This window comes from Neovison vison, chromosome 2 (genome assembly GCF_020171115.1).
Source record: "Neovison vison isolate M4711 chromosome 2, ASM_NN_V1, whole genome shotgun sequence".
NCBI lineage: Eukaryota > Metazoa > Chordata > Mammalia > Carnivora > Mustelidae > Neogale > Neogale vison.
In genome coordinates this window covers 228927496-228951553 of record NC_058092.1, presented here as the reverse complement: position 1 = coordinate 228951553, position 24058 = coordinate 228927496, and the positions used below count along the sequence as shown (strand labels likewise).

General features: G+C 53.2%; 1 protein-coding gene across 2 annotated transcripts in view; it reads left to right on the top strand.

Annotated features, from left to right (window-relative positions):
* The window catches only part of RGS10 (regulator of G protein signaling 10), a 38557-nt gene extending 14847 nt beyond the window's left edge, over positions 1 to 23710 (top strand). For both annotated transcript variants that reach the window (XM_044236687.1, XM_044236688.1), the window contains exons 4-5: positions 9261 to 9404; positions 23356 to 23710. In XM_044236687.1, the coding sequence (XP_044092622.1) occupies positions 9261 to 9404; positions 23356 to 23502 (291 nt within the window). In that variant the 3' untranslated portion in view covers positions 23503 to 23710. The remainder of the gene's footprint in view (positions 1 to 9260; positions 9405 to 23355) is intronic.
* The last annotated feature ends 348 nt before the right edge of the window (positions 23711 to 24058 follow it).

Genomic DNA, 24058 nt, shown 5'->3' with positions numbered 1-24058 from the left:
GCTTGGAAAATGTTCATCATTGATTTGTTCAGAGTCTTTTCCTGACTTGGACACACTTCCCCCAAGATGGAGCAGGGCGCCTTCCTTCTACCGCCTTCCTCTATGTGGGGGCAAGGATGGACGCTAAGATAGATTCCTTTTAGCTCAAATTTCCTAGGTCAGCCTAGAAAGGCTTCCCAGGGAGGACCCTTGGTATTTGATTCCTTCAGGCTTCTTCTCGTCCCTGGATGACTTTGTTTGAGCCTCCTGGGCAGTGAATGGCCTCTAGGGTAAAGCGAGTGGGTGGGTCTGCCAGTCCTGGAAAGCTGGGATCCCACCCTAGAGACAGAAGTGCTCATTGTTTTCCTTTGGCCCCAGCACTCAGGGCAGGGCTCAGGGGCCCCTGTCCGGAAATGCTGGACTGTGCAATTTGATTTGTCCAGACTCGGGCTAAAACCCTAGGTGAGAGCCAAGCAGGCAAACAGATATCCGTTCTTCTGCTATATTCTTTGTGTGTCAAGGGTGAGAGGGGCCTACGGGTCGGCGTCTCTCCCTCCACCACTCTGCCACCATGGAAGCTGAGGCCCCCACAGCTGAGCTGGGACTTGGACCAGCATTCCGAGGTCACCTGGGTGCTCTCCCTGCACACCAGGCTCATGTGTTCTCGGGTTCAGCAGAGTCCACCAGACCTCTGTGGAGGGTCTGCTCAGGGCCAGGCCTTGTAACGAGTGTGGAAGACACGCGGGGACAGGACAGATGAGCTTCTTTAAGGAACAGGCATCGAGAAGGAAAGCACCTTGTTAATCAAGCTTTTGCAAGTGTGCTGAGCAGAGAAATGGAAAATGGGGGTTCTGTGGGAGCCCAGGCGGGGGTCAGTGGGGAAGCAGACACCTGAAGGGGAGTTTGGGGGTGGGGACAGCATGGGGAGAGGACAGCCTGGAGAGAAGAGCCAAAGGAAGGCCAGATGGTGGGAGAGTGGCACTTGAAACACAGGCCAGCTCTGCTGCGCTTGAGGCTGGGAGGGAGGTGAGGTCAGACGCGGAGAGCCTGAGTCCGGGGAAACACTGCAAGGCTACAGGGTTGGGTTATACTGGCCCATCCTCATCCCACAGACAGTGTTTCCAGAATCTGAGAACCCCTCGCTGTACCCCCACCCCTGACACCCAGCATATGACCCCGTGAAGGTTCGTGTCTTGAAGCCTAGAATGTGAAGTGAAGGCCTCACCCCCCAGCCGCCTGAGAAGACAGCAGTGCTGGGAAGGAAGCAAGCCTCCGTGGGGCCTGTGGGGCCCTGATCTCGGTCTGGGTTATCGCGCTCAGCCTCATGACCGCCCCCGTCCTTCCAGAGGTGTGGGCTGTGGTTTGGGAGAACACGCAGCAGCTTTGCCTACGCTGCCTGGCTCGGTGCCGTCGGGGCCAGAGCGCAGACCCGGGCTCAGACTGCAGAGTCTGTGTGTTCTCTGGTGGGTCTGGCTATAGGGGAAGTAAAACCAGGAGTAAGCTCTGAAACACTAATTTTAAAAAGTGGAGGAGGACAGAGGCAGGAGGAGAAGTGAGTCCAACCGAGTTTCACAATAAGACGCGCCTCGTCTGGTCCGGCGGGGAGTCTGTCGAGGGTGGATCTCTACGGTGAACGGAGGCGGCGGTGGACCGGTGTGAACCTCATGTTGCCTCCTTTGCTTTATTTCTTACTTTTTGAAAAAAGATTTGTTTTAGAGAGAGAGCATGAGTGGGGGGGGCACAGAGGGAGACGGAGAGAGAGACTCTCAAGCAGACCCCGTGCTGAGCGTGGAGCCCGACGTGGGGCTCCATCCCGTGACCCCGAGATCACCACCAAGAGTCGGACACTTAACCGACTGAGCCACCCAGGTGCCCATTACTTCAAAGAGGCCCTGTGCTGGTTTGTTTTTTCATTCTTTTACTAGGATTATCCCGCTGGATCTCTCCAGAGTCCTTACCAATTTATCTGACCTCTTCTGGGTAGAGTTTCTTTATTTCCTCTCTGTACTGTCTTGTCTTCCTTCTACCAGGCAGGCTCTGTGGGTCTGAGATCTTGGTCTTCTCCCCACTGTATCCAAGTGCCTAGAGCAGCCCGATGTCATTTACTTCCTGTTCTCCCCACTCAGGTCAGCAGACACCTGAGGACCCACTGGGGTGGGTCCTGGCCCCCTCCCCTCCTGCCACGGTGATGGCCCTAGGGACAGACATGTTTCTCAGAAGCTCCAAACAGTGGACCCACGCTGTGCCCCTGCTACCTGCCCTGGCCCATGCTTTCCCAAGGGAGGGAGAAGGTCTCGACAGGGATCTGGCTTTCAGGAAGTCGGGAAAGGTGACGCCCCGCACCCCCGCCCTCCTTGGGGCTCCTGCAATGGCTGTACCTTTCAGGGGGTTCATACACAGCAGGCAGCTTTCAGAGCACTTCTCTCCGTTCCCAATTTCTTTATGGCTTGAAATTTTTCTGTAAAGTGCCTTTCCCCCATGAATTAACGAGAGATTGATCTATCTTCTCAAACCGAGTGGTATTTATGAGTGATAAAGCCTCAGGACAAGCCCCAACAAGGTTTTGGGTATCCATGATTCATTCATTCATTCATTCATTCTTTCATTCCAGCTGCATGGGCATACTGGGCTTGTTCACTCTGTGACATTGTGCAGAGGGACACGGCAGTTTGTACAGATTTATAAAAACCAAGCCAGGAATGGGGGTGGGGAAGTGGTGGGGCAATGCAGGTTTTGTTTTTTTTTTTTAAGAATTTATTTATTTATTAAGAGTGCACAAGTAGGCAGAGAGGCAGGCAGAGAGAGAGAGGAGGAAGCAGGCTCTCCGCTGAGCCGAGGGCCCGATGCAGGGCTCGATCCCAGGACCCTGGGATCATAACCTGAGCCGAAGGCAGAGGCTTTAACCCTCTGAGCCACCCAGACTCCCTTCCTTTCTTTCTTGAAGATTTATTTATTTGAGACAGGAAGGGGGAGACCATGTGGGTGTGGGAGGAGGGGCAGAGGGAGAGGATCTCAAGCACACTCCGAGCTGAGTGGGAAACCTGACATGGGGCTCTGTCCCATGACCCTGAGATCATGACCAAGAGCTAGACGCATAGCCAGCTAAGCCACCCCGGTGCCCCACAGCGCCACTTTCTAATAATCATACCTTCGAGAAGGGCTTGCACTGGCACTTAAATAGAATGGTACCTTGCCTTTTTATAGTGTTTTAGAATTAACAGAGTTATAGGGGGAGGGGTCTATGGTATTTATGATTTTTATTACATATTATTTAACACTACAAACTGATTCAGGATTTAAAGTGTTTGAGGTTCTTATTTAACATACCAAAGGGCACAACTTGGTGGCTCAGTGGGTTAAGCCTCTGCCTTCAGCTCAGGTCATGATCCCAGGGTGCTGGCCTGGAGCCCCCCATCAGGCTTCCTGCTCAGCGGGGTGTCTGCTACTCCCTCTTCTCCCCGCACCCCCCCCAAACTTTGCTCTCTCTCTCTCTCAAATAAATAAAATCTTTTAAAAAAACGTACTAAAGCAGAGGTTTTCCTAAAAGGCTAAAACACCATCTTCTTTATTAAAAAAAAAAGTATTCAAACGTCCCCAAGTGACCCACGCTTCTTCGGGAGTAAGGTGGGCTGGTTCCCTTCCCCCCCGCAGCACCCTCCAGATGTCACTCGCCCCCTGGTTTGTGCTGCGCGTCTCGGCCTGGGTCTGGCTGGGTCCGGGCTGGCCCGTGTGGGGCTCCGCTGCCCCCGGCGGGGTCCGGACCCAGCACTGGCCGGCCCCGCGCCCCCGTTGCTTCCGAGCAACCTCGCCGCGTCTAGATGTTCTCTCCCGGCTTCCTCTCGCTGTAACTGAGCCCGCACTCACCGGCCTCCTTGTCACTGTTTGCTCACGAAGGAGCCTCTTGTCTCTCTCGTTTGCGGCTGAGCCAAAGAGGATGCCTCCGTGACGTTTTCTCTTCTTGGACCCTCTTGTGCTTTTCTTATTCTTCCAACCTCCAGCGGCCTCTGAAACGCCTCCAGACACGGTGTCGCGTGGGCTCAGGCCTCTCGGTTCGCCTGTGCAGCTGGGGCTCCCCCAGGGACCTGCCTGGGGTGCTCTGACCGCAGTTGCCACCGGGGCATCCCCAGGCCTTCCTCGGCCCCCAGAGGCCTTCCCTCGGCCTCTTGCCTGCTTTGGGGACCCAGGACATCCTCTGTCCTGAGTCGCTCCCTCGTGCTGGGGAAGCATAGCCAGGAGTAGGCTCTGAGGAAGAGGACGTGGCCTGTGGACATTTAAAGAATGGTTGAGTGAAAATGTTATTTTTCCCCTACTCTCCCACTTTACTGATACTGTGATGGAACGGAATTGAATTCTAGGTTGGCACTGCCTTAGACCTTTGAACGCACTGCCCCGTTGTCTTCCATTTGTGTTAAGAATTAGTATTTTATATGTCAACTCTCCTGTTTCATTTGCTCTTTTCCGTCCGGAAGAGCATACACTCTTCATCACACATATTCTACAGCTGTAGAGGCAGAAGCTCTGGGGGGTTGGGGCTCATCCCCTGTGTGGGCGTTTTGTGGAGCCTTTTAATCTGGAAAGGTAGAGTTCTGGGCAATGTTAGGGTGTTAGGATTGTCATGACTTTTGGTCAGTCCTTTCCGTCTGTTTGCTCTGGCCACTTTCCCAGGGTCGGCCCTGCTCCCCCGGACGGAGCGAGACCTTCACTTTTACCTGGTTTCCCTCTTACTTTTTTCATCTCTTTGGTTTTTGGTTCCTACTTCTCCTTTGGAGATTTCAACTTTATTTCCACATCCTTCTGTGGAATTTTTTTTCTGCTTTTGTTTTCTCTAGACTGGGGCCCCGTCGTCTCTCTGCGGCAGCCGCACGTCTGATATGCTCACAAACCACACGGACCTCCAGCGTGTGGGGCCGGGAGGATTTTGCGGGGGGTCCGGTCCGTGGTCGGGCTCCACTTAACCATTTGCTGTCTCATCCTTGCCCTCCTCGTGCCTCTGTTTGGCGGCTTCCCCCAGTTGGTTTCTTTAGTGGAGAAAACTAGTCTCCCATGGAGAAGGGAGGGGGTAACCGCTCTGGGTTGGGGGCATCAGGGCTCGGGGAGGGGGGTCTCGTGGCTTCTTTCTGCGGCCCTCCTCTTCCCTTCCGTCTGGGGTACCTGACACCCCCGAGTTCCTGCTGTTGGCAGACGCTCCCGTTGGCACGCCCCCCCCCACCCCTGCAGGTGCACCTTTGTTGTCTCTGCTCTTGGCAGAACCATCCCCCGTCGCTCCAACTGCTTTCCATTTCCTGAGCCACTTCTCAGAACTATTCTTGCATCGTCTACTTGGTATTTTCTTTGCCTCCTTCTTTTTCTGAAGCTGATATGAGTAAAGGTAGTGGCTCGATCCTTAAACTCTCTCCTGTGCCCTCTCCTGTAGTCCATCTCCGGCTGAGGGGCAGGAGTGGACGGGGACCGGCTGTGCAGGCGTGTGCGGGAGGCCGGGTGAACCGGGTGCACAGATCTTGGTGACAGGCGCAGTTTTGGGGTGAGACCGGTGTTGGGGACTGTGACTTCCAGCTTCCTGGGGTAGAGATGGCACTGGCCAGGAGGGGCCACTTTGCTTTTTGGTGTTAAGTTGGAGGTGTCTGTGGGACATCCAAGCCCACATTTCTAGAAATCTCCATGGTTAGGAGCTTGGGGAGAGAGGGTTGGGATGAAATCTTGGGAGAGAGAGCCCGTGGTTAGGAAAACATCCTCGCTAGGACAGAGGACTGGGAACCCCAGAATTCATGGGGGAACAGAGAGAGAGGAACCTACAAAGGAGACAGAAACAGGAGGGAGTTGGAGGATGCTGAGAGGGCCGGCAGGGGCCGGAGAGCAGATCAGAAGAAGGTCTGAGGGACTGAGGCACAAGCACACGTCTGGGAGCTGCTGGGAGGCTGAGCTGGCAGGTGCGGGGGAGGCAGGGGGGTTGTGGAAGCCAGACTGAGGAGGCCAAGGAGGGGGGCACGGAGGCGATGGAGATGGAAAGTGCACACTTTTCCTTTGAGATGTGTCAGGAAGAAGTCAGGGGGTGGGGAGGTCATTAGCTATAAGGGCATGTGGAGTGGAAGGAGGTTTTCTTTTCCCCAGGGAAAAAGCTTCAGTGCCCTTAATGGATGGGGGAGAGGAGCGAGGGCCGTCCAAACAATGCTCTTCTGAGCTCTGGAATGCTGATGCTTCTGTTGTCCTGAGTTGATTGCTGTGTCTAGGGCCGATACTCAAGCGGATTTGCTTCTCAACATGCATCTGCTGAGGGAGCAGCGCTTGAGCGCTGACTTCTGCCTGAGTCTTGTTAGGGCTGACGCATCACCAGGCGGGAAGGAAAGCCCCAGATTCAAGCAGCGTCTGGGAGAAGCTCATCTGGGGGCAAACACTCCCACAGACGGGCCTCAGGTTGATGCCAGGAGTCATCACCTGGGCCCCGGGGGCGGGGATCCTTTTCCAGCACCTTCTGGTCGGGCAGGGTTGGACGCTAGGCCTGTCTGCTCTCCGTGGAGCAGGTGCCCTGCTGGAGGCTGGCAGGGCTGGGGAAGGGCAGCCCTCCTTCCAGCTCATACCTGGAACCGTAGCCCAGGGCCACTCCACCATTTTCTGTTCCCGTCCCGGCGGGAGCTAGAATAGGGTTAACAAAGCTATGGAAACTCTACCAAAATAACTCAAGAGACCTGGTTCTTCTTTTTTGTTAAGAGTTCTCGGCATGGGCATCAGGCCTTCCCGTGACTGGCTTGTGGTCTGCAGTCTAAGGGTTTCCCTTTTCGGTCACGCTTCCTATCCCAGCCCAGATAAGCTCTGGGGCTGAAGCCAGTCCCCTCTGGGTGTTCAGCCGGGGGTGGGGGCAGCCATGGACCAAGTTGGCCCCAGACTATGTGCCTCGGGGACCCCACCATCTTTCCAGACAGACTCAGGAGGGGTGGCTGGGGACCTCAGGGTGGGTGAGGCTTAGTACCCCAGAGGCTAGCGTACCTTTAGGTCCCCAACCTGCTTCCTCTACTCCTGCCCCGCCCCGCACCTCCAAGCCTCAAGCTACTCATTACACTTCTCCTTTGCGGAACCACCCAAGAGAGCCTGGATTCATCTGGAAAACGTGTGTGTGTGTGTTTGTGTGTGTGTGTGTGTGAGTGTTCAAGGGGGAAGGGAGCCCCAGAGTGATTTCTATTTCCAGAGCTCTGCATGGAGTCTGCTGATCAGACTAGCTGAAATTGTATTTTCATGAAGTATTGTTAAGACAGGAAGTGGTTTCCAAAACTGCTCCTCGCGGACAGAAGGGGTGGTGGGAGTGAGGCTCTTGACTTCATGGAGTCGTAGTGGGCCTTGGAAAGGCAAGAAGCTCCAGAACGCTTGGATCTCTGTGATGGCCTCCAGACTTGTCCCTTGGAGAAGTCCCGACAGGCTACTGTGTTGCTGAGTTGGACATCAATTAATGGTTCTTGGCAATAGTTGATCCAGAAATGACACTGTGGCCTGAGATGTTGACCCCATACTGTCAAGATTTTCTTTCTTGGGGGGTAGGACCGTCATGGCGTCTTTTATCAACCAGTCCCTGGAACCAAAATCAGTTAAACTCCCCTTGTTTCAAGGCTCCTTTAGAGTCTTCCGGTGGTTTCTAGAAGTCTGAATGTTTCCAGAGCTTGGGCTTCCCTGAGCTGAGCTCGGCAGCCTGTGAGGGGTCCAGGTGGGCTCTCTGAAGACAGTGGCACTTTTCTGGGCCTCAGGAAGCCCCCCGTCCCCGCCCCCAACCGGTCATGGCTCCGTGGCTGCAGGTCAGAAGCATTTGTCTCCCGACTTGCTGTGGGGCGAGGTACTGGGTAAGTCAGTGATGTTCAGAGAACCGACCCCCATCTTCGTTGCCAGTGAGGTGCCTCCTTTCTCTAGGAGAAAACAGAACGCTCTGGGGGTGCCCTGGAGGACCACGCAGCAAGCAGGCGTGCTGTTTTTAAGACAGAGCACTTACGCTAAGTGTTTCTGCTCCAGGTTTTTGCAGCAACCTGAGTGCACGTGGGCATATCTTTCCCAACTGTGCTTAGAAGCATTTTAAGGGCCTGTCTCCACTTAGGACTGATGCTTTCCAGCAGGACTGCACTTGGGACTCACGGCAGCAGCAAGCCTTCTCCCCTTTGCTTAGACTCATATCCCGGCACCAAAACATTCCCTGTCCTGGAATGTGGACCGACTGGACCCCTGGAGGGGGTGATGTCTCTCACAGGCGTGAAATAGGGACGGGGTGGGGAAGGGTAGTCAAGACTGGAATAAGCCACATCACCTCTCCTCTGTGTCCTCATCAGGGAAGTGGTGTCACCAGGAAATGGCCCTTTGCTGGATGCTCAGGGGATTAGGGAAATGGGGTCATGGCTGTAAAGGGCATAGTAGGTTCTCGAAGACTGGTTGGCATACTTTGCATGGTTTAACTTGATTTTTTTAATGTTTATTTCTATGTTTAATTTTAATTTTACTTTTTCAGAGGGGGGAGGGGCAGAGGGAGAGAGAATCTTAAGACTCCACACCCAAGATAGAGCCCAACGTGGGTCTCCGCCTCCTGAGCCTGAGATCATGACCTGAGCTGAGATCGGGAGTTGGACACTTAACTGACCATGCCACCCAGGCGCCCCAAACTTGACTTTTTTTTAATTGCACTGTTACACTCATAGCACAAATCTTACCACTTAACCATTTTTTTACGGCTCCCATTTTTACCATTTTAAATAATTTTAAAGTACACAGTTCAGTGGCATAAGGTACCTTCACACAATCCAGTTCCAGAAATCTTCTACTGCCCTGCAGAGAAACCCCTTACCCGTTTGCAGTCACTCCTCCTTGCCCCCTCCCCCAGCCCTGGGCCACCCCTCAGCTTTCTGTCTCTGTGGATCCGCCTCTTCTGGATATTTCATGGGAATAGAGCCATGCAATGTGGGGCCTTTAGGGCCTGGCTTCTTTCCTCTTCATTTGGGGACTTCTGAGGATGGTCCTGAATGGCGCAGACTACCATCCACTCTGGGCCGGGATGCTTTCTGTCTTCATTTCCGAATGGATAGTGTCGAAGTTTCCTGACAGGACAAGTGGCTTCAGATGTGTGGCAGGGATGGCAGCAGGGGCTGGGCCCAGCACGAGCCCTCCCACACAGCGCTTAGCCCGGGGACGGCAGCCAGAGCCCCAAAGGGCTATGGGGCTGCTTTTCCTGCAGCTTCTGGGTCTGGCTGGTATAGAGAACTGGGCTCAGGCGGGAAGGGCTGGGCTCCCAGATAACAGGCTCCCCGTGTCTCCTCCAGATGCAGGAAAAGGCAAAAGAGATCTACATGACCTTTCTGTCCAGCAAGGCCTCGTCACAAGTCAATGTCGAAGGGCAATCCCGGCTCAATGAGAAGATACTAGAAGAACCACACCCCTTGATGTTCCAGAAACTCCAGGACCAGGTAATCTTACTGCCCTACCTGCCCCCGGATGTGACACTTATTCCCAGGCTGGAAGAATGTTAGGTTCCCCAGAAGCTATCTCTCTGGCTGGGCAAGTTGAGGCGCACTGAAGGGCTGTGGTTGGTGAACGAGAGGGGACTGGAATGCCAGGCTTGGGATTTGACCCGTAGGAGGCTCCCTCAGGCCTGCCTACTTTTGGTCTACACACAGTTTGAACCAGCAGGGTTATCTTGCTTCTCAACCCAGATTAGAAGGGAGGCTGGAGCTATTTGAGGGACCCACACTGAGGAAGCAACATGTAGCTGCTGCAAGTAGGAACAGAAAGAAAAATCTAGAAAGTAAGCGCAAGGACTCACAGTGGTAGACACCCTGGGGCTGTTTTCGTGCCAGTATCTAAGCCCAGCCACCCACTTCTGGGGGCCCTAGGCCGTGAGTGAGTTCACAGTGAGGCTCCTGAGTTTTAAGGAAAAGGTTAATGTTGGGCACTCTATTCCACTTAAAGCAGGACAAATTGAGTTTAAGAAATGGACCTCTAAGGGGTACATTAGTTTTCTGGCAAGTTTTTTTTATGAGCTATGCCAGTGGTAATAGGAAAAGGGACGAAACTACACTCCAGAGATCTTAGACGTGAATTTGCAGATGTGACTCTTCAGAGTGTGCTTACGAAATGTTATACACTTATCGATGAGGGAACACGGACCAATATCAAACTTCTGCTGGCGCCTTCTGGGGCGAGGGAGCAAAGGCCTTCTTTTGACTCCCAGGTGGAAATTGGCGTTTAGCTTCATTCAGCAGCCCTCCAAGGTGAGCAAGCCCAGACCCATCTGGAGGGCTTGATCAGACAGAGGCTGGGCCTCACCCCCAGAGTTAATCTGCCAGCGCGATGGTTCCCGGGTGGCTTGAGACTCTGCCTTCCTAACAAGTTCCCAGGTGACGTTGCTGCTTCAGGTCCTAACACCACACTCTGGGAACTGGTACAGTGCCTCGGTTGGCCTTTTTTGGATTGTCTGGAGTAGAGAGCCCAGAGCCTGTGCCAGCATCCATCTTTGCTCAGCGTCAGGTTAGGAAACAAGTATATTGGTAGCAAATACAAAGGTAAAAAGTGGTTTGAGGATGTTTTCAAGTTGACATGGCGGCAACAGGGCACGCAGTGCAAACTCCGTGTGAATTGAATCCTGAATCAAGTTTAGGTGTTGAAGGAATTCCAGTGGGTGTGGGTGACTTGGTGAGGGCTTCCTGGAGGTGGTGGTTTTGAGCCAATGGGAAGGAAGCCATGGACATGGATTTGTGGCTGGGAAGGAAGTAGAATGTATGGTGAAAAGGCACTTCTTGTGTCCATAGCTGCATGAGGATCTCTGCCCCGACCTGGACCGCTGAGTCTTTTTTTTTTTTCTTGTAAAGATTTATTTATTTGAGAGAGAGAAAGAGAGAGAGAGATCGAGCTGGGGTGGGGGGAGGGCAGAGGGAGAAGGAGAAGCAGATTCCCTACGTAGGGCTCGAACTCATGACCCATGAGATCATGACCTGAGCCGAACCAATGAGTTGGATGCCCAACCGACTGAGCCACCCAGGCGCCCGATGGACCTCAGAGTCTTTTAAAATTTCCCAGGGAACTTGAAAGTACAGGCAGGGTTGAGAACCTGGACTGAACCCCCTGTGTCCTGGATATTTTCACTAAGAGCAGTGTTTATTGTTCGGGGTAACTTCAGCATCTCATGTCTACTTGGCTTGTCCCATCTCATTAATCTTCTGCGTGCATTATTATTACTCCCATTTTGGTGATGCAAAAAGCAAGGTTCAAGGAGACGCAGTGGTTAGTACAGAGTCACACAGGTAGCAGGAGGTGCTGGAGGCCAGATGTGTTCTCGTCCACCTGCCTTCAAAGACCACGCACTCTCTGACACACCCACAGCCTGGATCCGTGGGGGCCCCTCATGGCTCTTCAAAGCAGCTGGAGCAGAGGGACTGGAAAGGCCAGGTGAATACCGGCAACCCCATCTTCCAGGGCCGCAGAAGCCAAGGTAGTAGGGAGGAATGCAGTACGTTGACATCACTCCACTCACTGGGACCTCGGGCTCCCAAGGACCCAGACGTCCTGCAGTTAGGCCTGAAGCACGTCTCAGGGTGGACTGGACCCCTGTGACCGGGCACACTCCACTTGCTGCAGACGCTGGGAGTTTTTGCTGGGACGGAAAGGAGGAAACACAAGGGACAGAGGCCGATCTTTTTTTAAATGACAAAGAAAAAAATATTTTTAAAAGATTTTATTTATTCATTCGAGAGAGAAGGAGAGGGAGACAGACAGAGAGAGCATAAGCAGGGGCAGATGCAGAGGGGGTGGGAGAAGAAGATTCTGGCTGAGCAGAGAGCCCAATGCGGGTCTCGATCCCAGGACCCCAAGATTGTGACCTGGGCCGAAGGCAAATGCTTAACTGGCTGAATCACCCAGGTGCCCCCAAAGAAAAATGTTGTTTAAATTACCCTCATTTAACTATAAAAAGTCATGCCTAACAAAAGAAGCTTGGAAAATCAAAGTATAAAGATGAAAAAAATTCCTAATTCTATACTTGGAAAAAAAACCATGGATAATGTTTGACTTCTAGATTTTCCATCCTTCTCTTTCCTGTAAGTACGCATGTGCCACAGGGCAGTTCAAAGTGCTTAATGTGAAGAAAGCACTTGTGTCTCCTGTTGCTAAAATTCACTTATTTGAGAGGGAGAAAGAGGCACCATCTTCCAACACAACACAACACAACACAACAGGGTGGAGACAAGGTATTTGGAGTCTGAGCTGATGCCACAGGGAGCCCCTGGGGAGGGCTTCTGCGTTCTGTTCCACTTTGGGAAAACTCAAAAGCCTTGCTGGTGACCATCAAAATGTGTGCTCAGCACAGCCTGTGGCTCTCTGCTCCCAAAAGAACCCCCTGGAGGACCCTGTTTTTCTAAGTGCAGGAGTTTGAAGCCAGGAGGAACCTATGTAGAACCAAGAGAATTCACCTAACTCAAGCTCTGCCCCACTTGGTGGCTCTGGCTTTGTCCAGCCGCCTGCTTCTCGCTCCCCGTCCAGCAGGGAGACATCAGGGAGCCTCAGCCCTCCTGTGGGGGGGAGGGCAGGACATTAGGTCACAGCCAGAGCCTAGGAGGGTGGGACGATCCTCCGTGAGCAGTAAATTAGAAGACCCCTTGTCCGTGCGTCTGATTTGAAGCAGGGCTTCTTGGGTCTTCATCTTGCTGTACACGCGGTTCCGGCAGGCTCGGCGTCTCAGGTCACGGCGGGTTGGAAATGCGGGTGGAGGCTGTGCAGGGATGGGCAGCAAGAAGTGACAAGTGACAGGTAGTGCGGAGGCAGAAAACTGAAACTGAATATGAAACCGTAGCGATATCTGGAGCCACCGAGGGGGCCCTGAGCCCCACGCACTACACCAAGGCATCCCTGTGCCGTGGGACGATGACACCATTCGTGATCCTGATCCCCCAAAGCATCAGGCCAAAATTGTGGTCGGCGTGTTCCGTGAAGGAGGTGTTAGACATTTGACATCTTTTTTTTTTTTTTTTTAAATTAAGATTATTTATTTAATTATTTGACAGTGAGACACAGTGAGAGAGGAAACACAAGCAAGGAAGTGGGAAAGGGAGAAGCAGGCTTCCCACTGAGCAGGGAGCCCGATGTGGGGCTTGATCCCAGGACCCTGGGGTCATGACCCGAGCCAAAGCAGACCCCCAATGACTGAGCCACCCAGGCACCCCAACATTTTGACATTTTTAAAAAAGATTTTATTTATTTGACGGACAGAGATCACAAGCAGGCAGAGAAGCAGGCAGAGTGAGAGGAGGAAGCAGGCTCCCCACTGAGTAGAGAGCCCCATGCGGGGCTTGATCTCAGGACCCCGGGATCATGACCTGAGCCGAAGGCAGAGGCTTTAACACACTGATCAACCCAGGTGTCCCAACATTTTGACATCTTAAAAGAAGTTTGGGGCTTAAAACTCCATCCCTTTGAAAACTTAGGGAAGTAGAGAGATCTTTCTCTGATTTAGCTCAGTTCATGCAAACATTGTGTGCTCAACACAATGCTGGGATGGCCAGGAGCGGGCGGCAGCCGTGGGGGTGGGGGTTGGTGTTGGACTGTGGCTGTTTCCTTGGAACCTTAGCCTAGAATCAAAGGACAAATTTAAGTTGTGGGAAGCAGGAAGGAGGAGGCGACCTTACAAAGAACTGTTTTTTTCAATGAACTGCAATTTCCTGCAGTGTCTTTTCTTTCCCCCCCTTTTAAAAACCCTCTGCTGGCAGGTCTATTTCCGTTCTGGTTGGTTTGCTGGTATTTGTTCTTTCATTCACTCCCTTATGTTACCATCTTGATGGAGAGCCTACTATGTACCAGGGACCATGCTAGGAGCTGTGTGTGCAGAGAGGAAATCAGCCGCCACCCAACCACAAAGACAGAAAAAGATTAAGGCTATGAAGTAAATACAGCAGGTGGTGGGCTAAGAGTGACTGGGAGGGGCCTACTATGGATCTTGTGGTCAAGGAGGGCTCCCTGAGGAGGTGATTGAGACCTGAGTGGCAAGGGGAAGCCAGGTAAGACCTTCCAGGGAGAGGCAACAGGAAGTGCAAAGGCCCTGGGGTGGGGATCTACTAGAGGAGGTCAGTATGGCTGGACTATATAGTCAGTGAGGAAGATGGTAGAAACTAAGTCAGGAGGGACTGGCTGGGGTTAGGCCTTGAAGCTGTGGTAAGCAGTTTATTTCTAAGGATTTTGATTGGTAACTATTTATAGAATGTGCCAGTCGGGCTAATAAGGTTTGGGCCCCGAGCTGTTCAAGAGGATGGTGATGACTCGGTGCAGAGCCATCTCTGTTCGAGCTGTGACCCTGCAGCCTCCTGACCGTGGCTCATCATTCGTACCCAGATGGCCTGACACCTGCCTTCGTCCCCTCCCGCACTGCCCATCACTTCCTGGATGCTGAGCTCAGACTTCCCGTCATTTTCTCTGCATGTCAGGTTAGCTGGGAGGGGGACGTGGGGGCTCTCGTTCCAGTCCAGCCTTCCCTTTTCTTAGTGAGCCCCTTTTCTTAGTGTGACCTCTGTGTCCACCTCTGTACCATGGGGCAAAATTCTGGCCGGCTCTGCTGCCCCTCGGACCTGCACCGTGACGCCATCTACAAAGTCAGTGTCCTGATGTTACAAAGTCGCTCCCTGCCAGCCACATCCTTTTTTCCTTAGACCCAACATTTCCCCCTTTTCTTTGATTTTAGAATTTGGTAGCTGGGAGGCTTTGGGGAAGATGCAGTCCCTCTCTGGGCGTCAGCTTCCTGTTTTGTGAAACGGAGGTTATGATAAGACACTTGGGAGGCGAAATGCATTTGTTATCCGTGGCGTGTTTACTCAGGACCCTCTGTGGGTGGGGCTGTGCGTGTCCTTTAGAATGTCACATGAAGATAAACTTGAGCTTCATGCAGTAGTTCTTAACTGGGGACAGTTTGGCTCCTCCCTGCCTCCCCCCCCTGCAGGGGATCCTGGGCAATGTCTGGAGAGAGCTTTCTGGCTGTCACAACGCGGGTGGGCGGAGGGTACCACCGGGCTCTTTGGGTGGAAGCCAGGAGGCTGCTAAATGGGACACATGGGACAGCCCTGCACAACCCAGAATTATCCAGCCCCAAATGGCCACGGTGCTGAGGTTGAGAAACCCCAGCTTGATGGGACTTCCGGAGCTGCGGCAGAGTGGCCGTGCCTCACCCTCCCCGAGCCTCAGGTCCCCACCTGAAAGCAGCAAGAGCCGGGACCCGGAGCCTCGGCTCTCAAGTGAGAAAGTTCACCCCAGGGGCAGGTGACCCGACTAGCCCGAGGTCTCCACGCTGGGAGAGGGGAACCTGCGTGGGCGTGGGGCTTCCTGGGCGGCCAGGCCCGTCCTCCTGACCCTCCGCCTTGCCGCCTGGCCCTGCCGTCCTCCTCCGTGCCTGGGCCGCCACCTTCCTTTCACGCGTGCCTCACAGCAGCCCGGTCTTTGGCCCTGAAAGACCTGCCAGGGCTCTTGCCTTCTCTTTCCCACATCCGTCTCCCTGGCCCTGCCGGGCTCTTCTGTCCTGCTGGCCCAGCTGATTCTAGAACATTCCTGTCAGTCCCTCAGGCACCAAGTCAGTTACAACACGAAGGGATCAAATTGGTCACAGCAGCCTAACATGTTTTCCTTTGTACGAGACATGACAGCGTCCGTCCCTGCTGGCCTTGTCGGCTCGGCGGGCTGGACCCATGGCTGTGAGCTCCAGGGAGGAAGGCCGGCCCAGGGGCCCACTCGGCCAGCAAGAGCCATGAGCACAACCCGTTACTGTGTCACCTAGGATTCTGAGCAGGTTCATTTAATTTAATTTTTAAAGATTTTACTTATTTATTCAACAGAGACACAGCGAGAGAGGGAACACAAGCAGGGGGAGTAGGAGAGGGAGAATCAGACTCCCCCCTGAGCAGGGAGCCCGATGCGGGGCTCTGTTCTAGGACCCCGGGATCATGACCTGAGCCAAAGGCAGACGCTTAACGGCTGAGCCACCCAGGCGCCCCTGAGCAGGTTAATTTCAAAAATTAATTTTAAAAAAGATTTTAATTAATTAATTTAGAAAGAGCACAAGTCGGGGTGGGGCAGCAGAGGGAGAGAATCTCAAGCAGACTCCGTGTTGAGCGCAGAGCCCGACATGGGGCTCCATCTCATGGACCTGAGATCATGACCTGAGCCAAAACCAAGAGTCAGACACTTAACCAACTGAACCTCCTGGGCACCCCTGAAAATTATTTTTAGTAGATAAATAACTACGGTTGTTGTTGAGAAGAAAAGAAAATTCACATAACCCAGGAGGGTCTGAACCAAAGCGTTAAAACCCCTTAGGCCGTGCCTTCCCTCTCCCTCCCTAGCAGTAACGCCTGTGTGTTTCGTATCCTTCCAGACCCTTCCCTGAAGGGGTAAGAATGGCATGCCTTGAAATCTGCTCCGTGATTTGAGATCGTGCCATGTCAAAAGATTTAAAACACAACTCTGCTCCTAGAAGGGTCTCCGCACCATTTTATACACCTTTCTCGCCCTGAAGCCTCTGGTTTGAATTCCACAGAATAGCCAGGTCTGTTCCCCCTGGGCCAACGAGGAGACGGAGGCAATGGGAGGGTCAAGTTCATTGCACGTGTCACCTTGAAATCATTGTTTCCTGGGGCTATGAAAGAGAATGTTCCTGAGGGAGCCAGTGCCTATACCTAAAGCAGGTTTCAAGTGCTGCCAGGACCCTCTCGCCCAGGCTTGGTGCTAAGTCTAGTCTGGGGAAAGCAGGAGGAAGGTGGCCTTCTCCACGGGAAAGGAAGCTCTCAACCTCTGATGCTTAAAAAAAAAAAAAAAAAAAAAAAGGTAGAAAAGACTTTAGTGAAATGTCAATGCTCCCAGCCACATCCTTGACAGAGAAAGGAACCATGCGTCTGGCCGCTTGTTGGCAGTGTCTTTACTTTGAATTTCCCCAGAACCCAAGAAGAGAGAAACACTTCCTTTTTAGACATCAAGACGAAGGGGTGGGCCAGTGGGTGAGGACCTGGCCATGGGGGGAGGGGCTGCCATGCTTCCGGGGGCAGGTCGGGGTCCACCCCCTCCCCCATGCCCTGGATCTCCAAGTCCACAGTGATGGCTGGGCCTGGCGCCTCTGTCTCGTGGGTGCCAGCTGACACCTGCCCCTGGATTAAATCCAGTCCCGAAATTGGCATTTTCCTGTGAGCAAAGCTCGAAAGGGCAGGTTGTGGGTTTTCATTCAAATGGAAGAAAAGTTGGCTCCCTGCTTCTCCCACAGCTGTTTGCCTCAGGAGGGCAGGAAAGACAGCCTTTGAAATACTTTGAGTTATTTTTTTTTATACCTTTAGAAAGGTATTTAGGGGAAGAAGGTCGGGTGGTGCTAGAATAACTTTTAAGTCTCCTCCTTGGCAGAAAGCAAAAGAAAATACTTTCTCTCCACGTAGAAAGCACATCATTTGGGCTTGGGAATTGAGCGTGATGGACCCCAGGAAAAAGTGGACCAAGTGCCCCCTGCTCCATGGGACAGCACCAGACCCTTGGGCCTGTGAGGGGTATCGCCCTTGAGCAGGGAGCGCTCCTTCTTGGTCCATGCCCACCTTCTTTCTGGAGCTTCGATCCTACCCGGCATGGCGTCCGTCTCCGGCAGCCTGTCCGGGAAGCAGGAGAGAAACTTCCACAGCCTGGTTAGTTGGGACAAGAGCTGAGCTGAGCTTCTCTCTGCCCGCCGCCCTCAGACCTTCCGCCCACTCAGAAGACAGAGAGGCGGTCTTGAATTTGCACGGTGCGGACATCCCTGTGTGTGCCCTGCCCCATGGCCTCTGGTCATTCCATGGCCTGAGGGCTAGAGGGAGGGAGCTTGCTTTCTTCACGCTTTCTGTCGGTACGCGTGGGTAGGAAAGCATGTCTGTGGTCTGCGTGTGTGGGCAGAGAGCGCGTTCCAGAAGGTGCAGTTAGACATGGCTCTTGCTGCCTTCTTTCAAGACCCCGGTTCTTGAAGCAAGTACAAAATCTCACTACAAGAACTTGCTGTTGCATTAAAGGCTTTATTTCCCCCTTGCATCCAGCTGAAGTACCATGGCAGAGGGGTGTGGAGAGGAGGGGGGATGCGCACGGAGGTCTTCCCATGCCCCTGCTGTCTGAGCGGCGTTCAACGATTAGCTTTGAAACGTGCCTCTGAAGACAGTGATGAAATCCCCACCGAAGGGCCTTCAAGCCTAGTGAAGCATCCTGTCTTCTCCCCGGACGAAGGTGCTTCTGGAAGGGCGTCCTTTCTCAGAACGGCAGATTCGGAACAACCTCCAGTTGGAGCACCGCATGGATGTTTTCCCTCGCAGAAAGGCCAAGGCTAATCAGTAGCACCCTGGGACCTGGGGACAGAGGGGCCTTGGTTGGGTGGCGCGACCTGGCCCACCGATGCCCGTGGGCAGGAGGGCTCCCTCTGCCCGGATCACAGAGAGCTTCTCCTCCAGTTGCCTGCAGGCGTGAGCCCAACGCAGCGGTGCTGGGTAGTTTACCGTCGAGGCAGGCTGCAGACAGCTGCGTCGCTCTGCTCGGATGCCGTCTGCCCACGGGAGCCCCAGCCCCAGCCCCGATTTGTCTCCACCTCCTGCTTTCTCTTCCCCGAGGACAACTTGAGGTGTGTTGGAAGGTGAGACTCTCTGTGCAGGCCCCGTGAGGCCAGTTCTCCCCATCAGAGAGGGACCTTCTGGAACACCGAGGGCCATCCCATTTTCTGCGCTCAGGTAGGAGCGAGTGGAAATCAAGAAGTCGACTGTTGGTTTCCAAGGGCTGTCTTAACAAATGGTTCTAAACGGAGTTGCTTAAAACAACAGAAATCCTCATTCTCTCAGTTCAGGAGGCCAGAAGCCTGAAATTGAGGTTTTGGCAAGGCTGTGCCCCTCCTGCGGGCTCTAGGGAAGAATGCTTCCCTGCTCCCTCCTGGTTTCTGGTGGGGGCTGGCGTCCCGGTGTTCCTTAGCTGGTGGCTGCTTTGCTCTGATCACGGCTTCTGCCTTCATGGGACCTCATCTCTCTGCGTCCCTCCGTGTGTCCTCTCCTCGTCTCAGGAGGACACCGCTCCTTGGAAGACGGTCTCATCGTGAGATCCTCAACTAACCCTATTCCAGCCAAGGTCACATTCTGAGGTTCCCGGTGGACGTACACTTTGCGGGAGTCCCATTCAACCCACCACACTGACTTTTAGGGATATTTGTTTCCCATTACACATACAAATACATTTAAAAAAAATTTTTTTTTTTTTTAAGTAATCTCTTCACTCAACATGGGGCTCAAGCTCATGTCCACGAGTTCAAGAGTCACACACTCTTCCAACTGAGCCAGACAGGTGCCCCCACAGATACACTCTTTTTTTTTTTTTTTTTTAAAGGTTTTAATTTATTTGACAGAGAGAGAGATCACAAGTAGTTAGAGTAGCAGGCGGAGAGAGAGGGGGAAGCAGGCTCCCTGCTGAGCGGAGAGCCCAAATGCGGGGCTCAGATCATGACCTGAGCCGAAGGCAGAGGCTTAACCCACTGAAACACCCAGGCGCCCCTACACAGATACACTCTTGAGGAACATGTTTGGGATCATTGTTTTTCATTTCAGCACATTTTTAAAATTGAGTGTTTGGACATGTAACATTCACATGTTGCATTCTTTTCACGTCTAACTCCTTTCGCAGACTTCATTTTCAGTGACTGCCTCCTGGTCTGCCAGCTGAGCCGTGGGACAGCCTAGCAGTTCCGAGTATGGGCTCGGGGCAAGGGGGCCAGCATCCGCATCCCGCCCATCTCTCTTGGGTTGCTGGCGACCGTGTCCTCTCCAAAACCTGATGTAGGAGTCCCAAGCCCCAGGACCTCAGAATGTGACTGTGTTTAAAGGCCTTTTAGGAGATACTGAATGTAAAATGAGGTCATTGGGGGTGGGTTCTAATCCAGTATGACTGGTCTCTTTCTAAGAAGAGTTTAGGACATAGACACAGAGGGAAGACCGTGTAAGGACACAGGGGGAAGATGGCCATGTACACATCTTCCTCGACTCAATATGGAGCTACATCCTGACAGTAAGTGGAAAATACCGCAAGTTAAAGAGGATATTAAACACATCTAACCTACCGAACCTCACGGCTCAGCCTAGCCCCCTTGAAGGTGCTCTCAACACTCACATTAGCCCACAGCTGGGTGAAGTCATCCACCGCAAAGCCTATTTCACAGATGAAGTGTTGGATATCTCATGTCGTTTATGGAATACTGTACTGGAAGTGGAAACAGAACGGCTGTACGGAGGTAGGATGGTTGTCCGCATGAGCCGTTGGCGCCCATGATGGCGGGTCCGCATCACCAGAGAGGGTCAGACTGCCTATCGCTTGCCTGGGGAAAGACCAAAGTTCAATGCTCCAAGTACGCCTTCTACTCAATGTGTGTTGTCTAAAGTCAAAAAATTGTAAGTCGAACCACCCTAAGTTGGGGCCATCTGAATAAGCCCGGGAGAGAGGCCTCAGAAGATGCCCGCCCTGCCAGCTCCTTCGGTTGAGTCCCAGCCTCCAGAACCGTGGGAAAGAACTTTCTGTTGTTTGAGCCCCGCAGTCTGGGTTACGTCTCACAGCAGCCCCAGCAGATGGACATGCCGCCTGTGGGGCAAAGCCCAGAGTCTCTGAGGGTGTCAGAGGGTCTCTGCAAGCAGGTGTCAGAGGGTCTCGGTGAGGGTTCAACAGAGAGGATGCTCCGTGCATGGCCTGGTGATGGGCTGGAAAGTGCCCTCGGCAGGGATGGTACCTGCCCCTCCTCTGCCCCCTCCACCCCCCATGTTGTCAGCCCTCTGTTGCTGCACATTAGATAGTTTCTGTTCGTTCACTGAGCGAGGATTTACAGGACCCCAGTCACGGCCATTTGCTCTGTGACCAATGAGGCTGTGGCCTGGGGTCCACAGCTGGAGACACTGCCTTTGGGCACTTTCTGGGAAGGGATTTTTAGGAGCATTCTCTATCCTCCAGGTGTTTTCACTCAGCAGCCCCATGGGGGTGGGGGCTGGGACTTGAGCCCCCTGTTCCCGTGCACTCCGAGGCCAGTGCCCAGGATACCCTTTGCTGGGGGCAGGGATGAGGGGCTAGGCAGCTTGCAGCCTCAGAAAATGTGGTTCTTTCCTTATTCCTTCTCCTACAGGGGTCTGATGCCTGCGGCCACTGCCTAGTGACTGCATAGCTCCAGGAGGCGGGCGAAGGCTCCTGGCAGAGTCAACTGGAGCCCAAAAGCCTTCCTGGGCATTTCACACCTGCCCATGGCAGGGAGTGGCCCTTATGCTCCTGTTAAATAGTTTGCAGCCCTGTCCCCTCGCGTTCGCTGGCACCATCGAGTGCTGAGAGCCTGTGGCCTCTGGGGATCTTCTGGAGGCTGAGTCCTGCCTGCCCTGGAGCAGCCGAAGAGACCCCCTGGCCTCCGTCCCCCGCCTGCTCCGTCCCTGGGGGCTTTTTTCTTCTCTTCTCTGAAGGGTGAGCCTCCGAGCATGGCAGGCAAACAGGATGCTGTCCTCCCACACGCGGAGACTTCAGACGAGACGCTTGGGTCCAACCGCATCCTGCTGGCAGTGCTGGGTCCCATCTGCTGCGGACCTGGAGTGGGAGGGGGGTGCAGGGCTGGGTGCCAGGAGGGGTCCTCACGAGGCGGCGTTCGTGAGTCACTCTGAGCCTCGCGCCAGACCACCAGGGTGGGCAGGTCAGGGGGCCCCCTGGGAGCTCTGTGCCCGGGAGAGCGGAATCCGGCAGGTGCCGCGGGGCTCTCCCACCTGCAAAGCACGGCGCACGCGTGCGAGGCCGCCAAGCGATAATGGCATTCCTCATCCCCCGCCTTGCCCTTGACTCTGATTTTTGTGTTTTCTGGGAGGGTTTTTTTTTTTTAATTGTTGTTTTAAAGTGAATGATTTCTCCAAACGTCAGTCTCAGATTGCAAGATTGCTATAAAAGGTGACGGTCTCAGAGAGGCACAAGGTGGGGACTCACGGGGGCGTGTCCTTCCTGAACAGCTGCAGATCCGAGGCAGGGCTGGAGGGCACCCGGGGATGGGCAGGCCATAGTGCAAGAGTTTAAGGAATACACAAAGTCCTAAATCTTTCCCTGAGCAGTGGACTCAGACGGCAGCAGAGGGATTCAGGCGCTTCTCCTGTGGGTGAAGCCGTCTCAGGAAAAGGAAGGTATAAAGGCAGAAGGTTCCAGGTCTCCCATCCCCCAGGCAGATGTTCTGAGTTCTTCAGCTCTATCCGACATTCAGTTTTCAAAATAGTTTGCGTGTGTGTTGGGAGAGGTCGAATTTAAAAGATGTCAGCGTTTAACCACCCACTTGATAACCCCGCCTGGCAGTGAGCGACATTCTAGACAGCCCTGGAACTTCCCACTTGTTGAGCCCATCGCAGTGCAGGAAGCAAAGACACCGGGGTGCATGGTGTGGATTTTTCTTCTGCAGAATGTCCTGAAAATTCAGTTGAAAGGTTTGAGAGAGAGAAACAGGAGGAGGATTTCTCAAGAGACTGTATTCTGCAACAGCCGGAAAATGCTTCTCTTTTTTTCCACCGATTTCGTAGGACAAGGGAGGAGGGGAGCAAAGGATCCGGTGGGAGTGGAGGGAAGGGAATGCTGGAAACAGGGACCATGGCTAAGAAGAGGGGGCAGTTCTCTGAGGACCTGCCAGGGCAGGACGAAGCCTGATAATCCAGGAGAGTTAGGCTCCGTGAGGGGTCCTCCCTTCGTATCTGAGAGTCCTCGCTTCCCCAGAGCAGTGCTCCTGTGTGAGTGTGCTGGGGTCCGCCTGCCGCAGCCAGTGGCTGCTTGCGTTAATTAGGGCCTCTTCCCGGAGCCGCTCCTTGCTAGCACTGTCATTTCACTCCCCGGCCTGCATTCAAATAGCCCCATTTTGTTTCTTGGCATCCTAACAGGCTAATTTGAGATTTTGGATGCCAGACTTCTGGGGTGGGGGTTCTTAACAAGGTTGGCATCATCTGAGATGACGGTGGCCTTTCCAGTCACCACCCCCTCTACAGGAATGGTTTCTGTTCTGCCATCTCAAGTTTCTGGAGAAATACAGCCCTATTTGTTATCTATCTGTGTTATCTAACCAAACAGAGTGGAGTTTCGTAACGGGCCTTTTGATACAAGGGTGTGAATCAGTGCTGTGTGCATTTGTACTTCCAAGGAAGATAGAGGTAGATTCGTTCGTGTGGCTAACTATTATATTCCGCTGAGTCTGTCTCCTAATGACCAAAACCACCCAAGAAATCTTCCTTGCCCGGCACCAGACTTACTAGCTTTGTGGGTTTTGCACGTAGCTGCCCTCTTTGGCACACAATAGGAATTTGATACACATTTGAGAGAATGACTCACGGTCCAATTAGCCTCAAACTTAGATTCCTTTCTCCTTTTCTCCTTTAGATCTTCAACCTCATGAAGTATGACAGCTACAGCCGCTTCTTGAAGTCTGACTTGTTTTTGAAACACAAGCGAACTGAGGAAGAGGAAGAAGATGCCCCGGATGCCCAAACTGCTGCTAAAAGGGCTTCGAGAATTTACAACACATGAGCCGCCGAGGGGCTGGCAGGACTGGCGGCTTTCAGAGGCGAAGGAACTCCCTCCCTTTCAGGACCGTGCAGGATTTATAATTGCTTTGTTTTCTGTAAGGACTGAAATGTACAAAACCCTCCCGTGGGATATGTGTATTTTATTAACTGCTTGACCAGTGAGTTTTGCATGATGACTAATCTTACATAAAAAACCAAATAGCTTTGAAGTTTTAGTTCACATACACACACGAGCAGAAGAATCCTTAAACACTGGATGCTTTGAGCATTTCGTAGTTTGATTAAACATCGTCTAAGGCCATCAGGTGAAACCTAGAACCACCTGTTACCCTTTATGCCTTTGCCCGGCCTCTGGGGGAGGGGGCACGGATTCCCTTGGCAAATCAGCTCGAGAGTGAGTTGCTCTGACAAACTGAGGGCCCCAGGGGTGTGGGCTGTCAAGCGCCTTTTGGGTTAAGTACTTGTCAAGAGTAAGTTCACGGCTGGGAAGTCATCACTGACAGCCTCTCCAGATTTGGGGAGCCGTGTGTGCGCACCCCCAGAGGGTTATTTCTTGT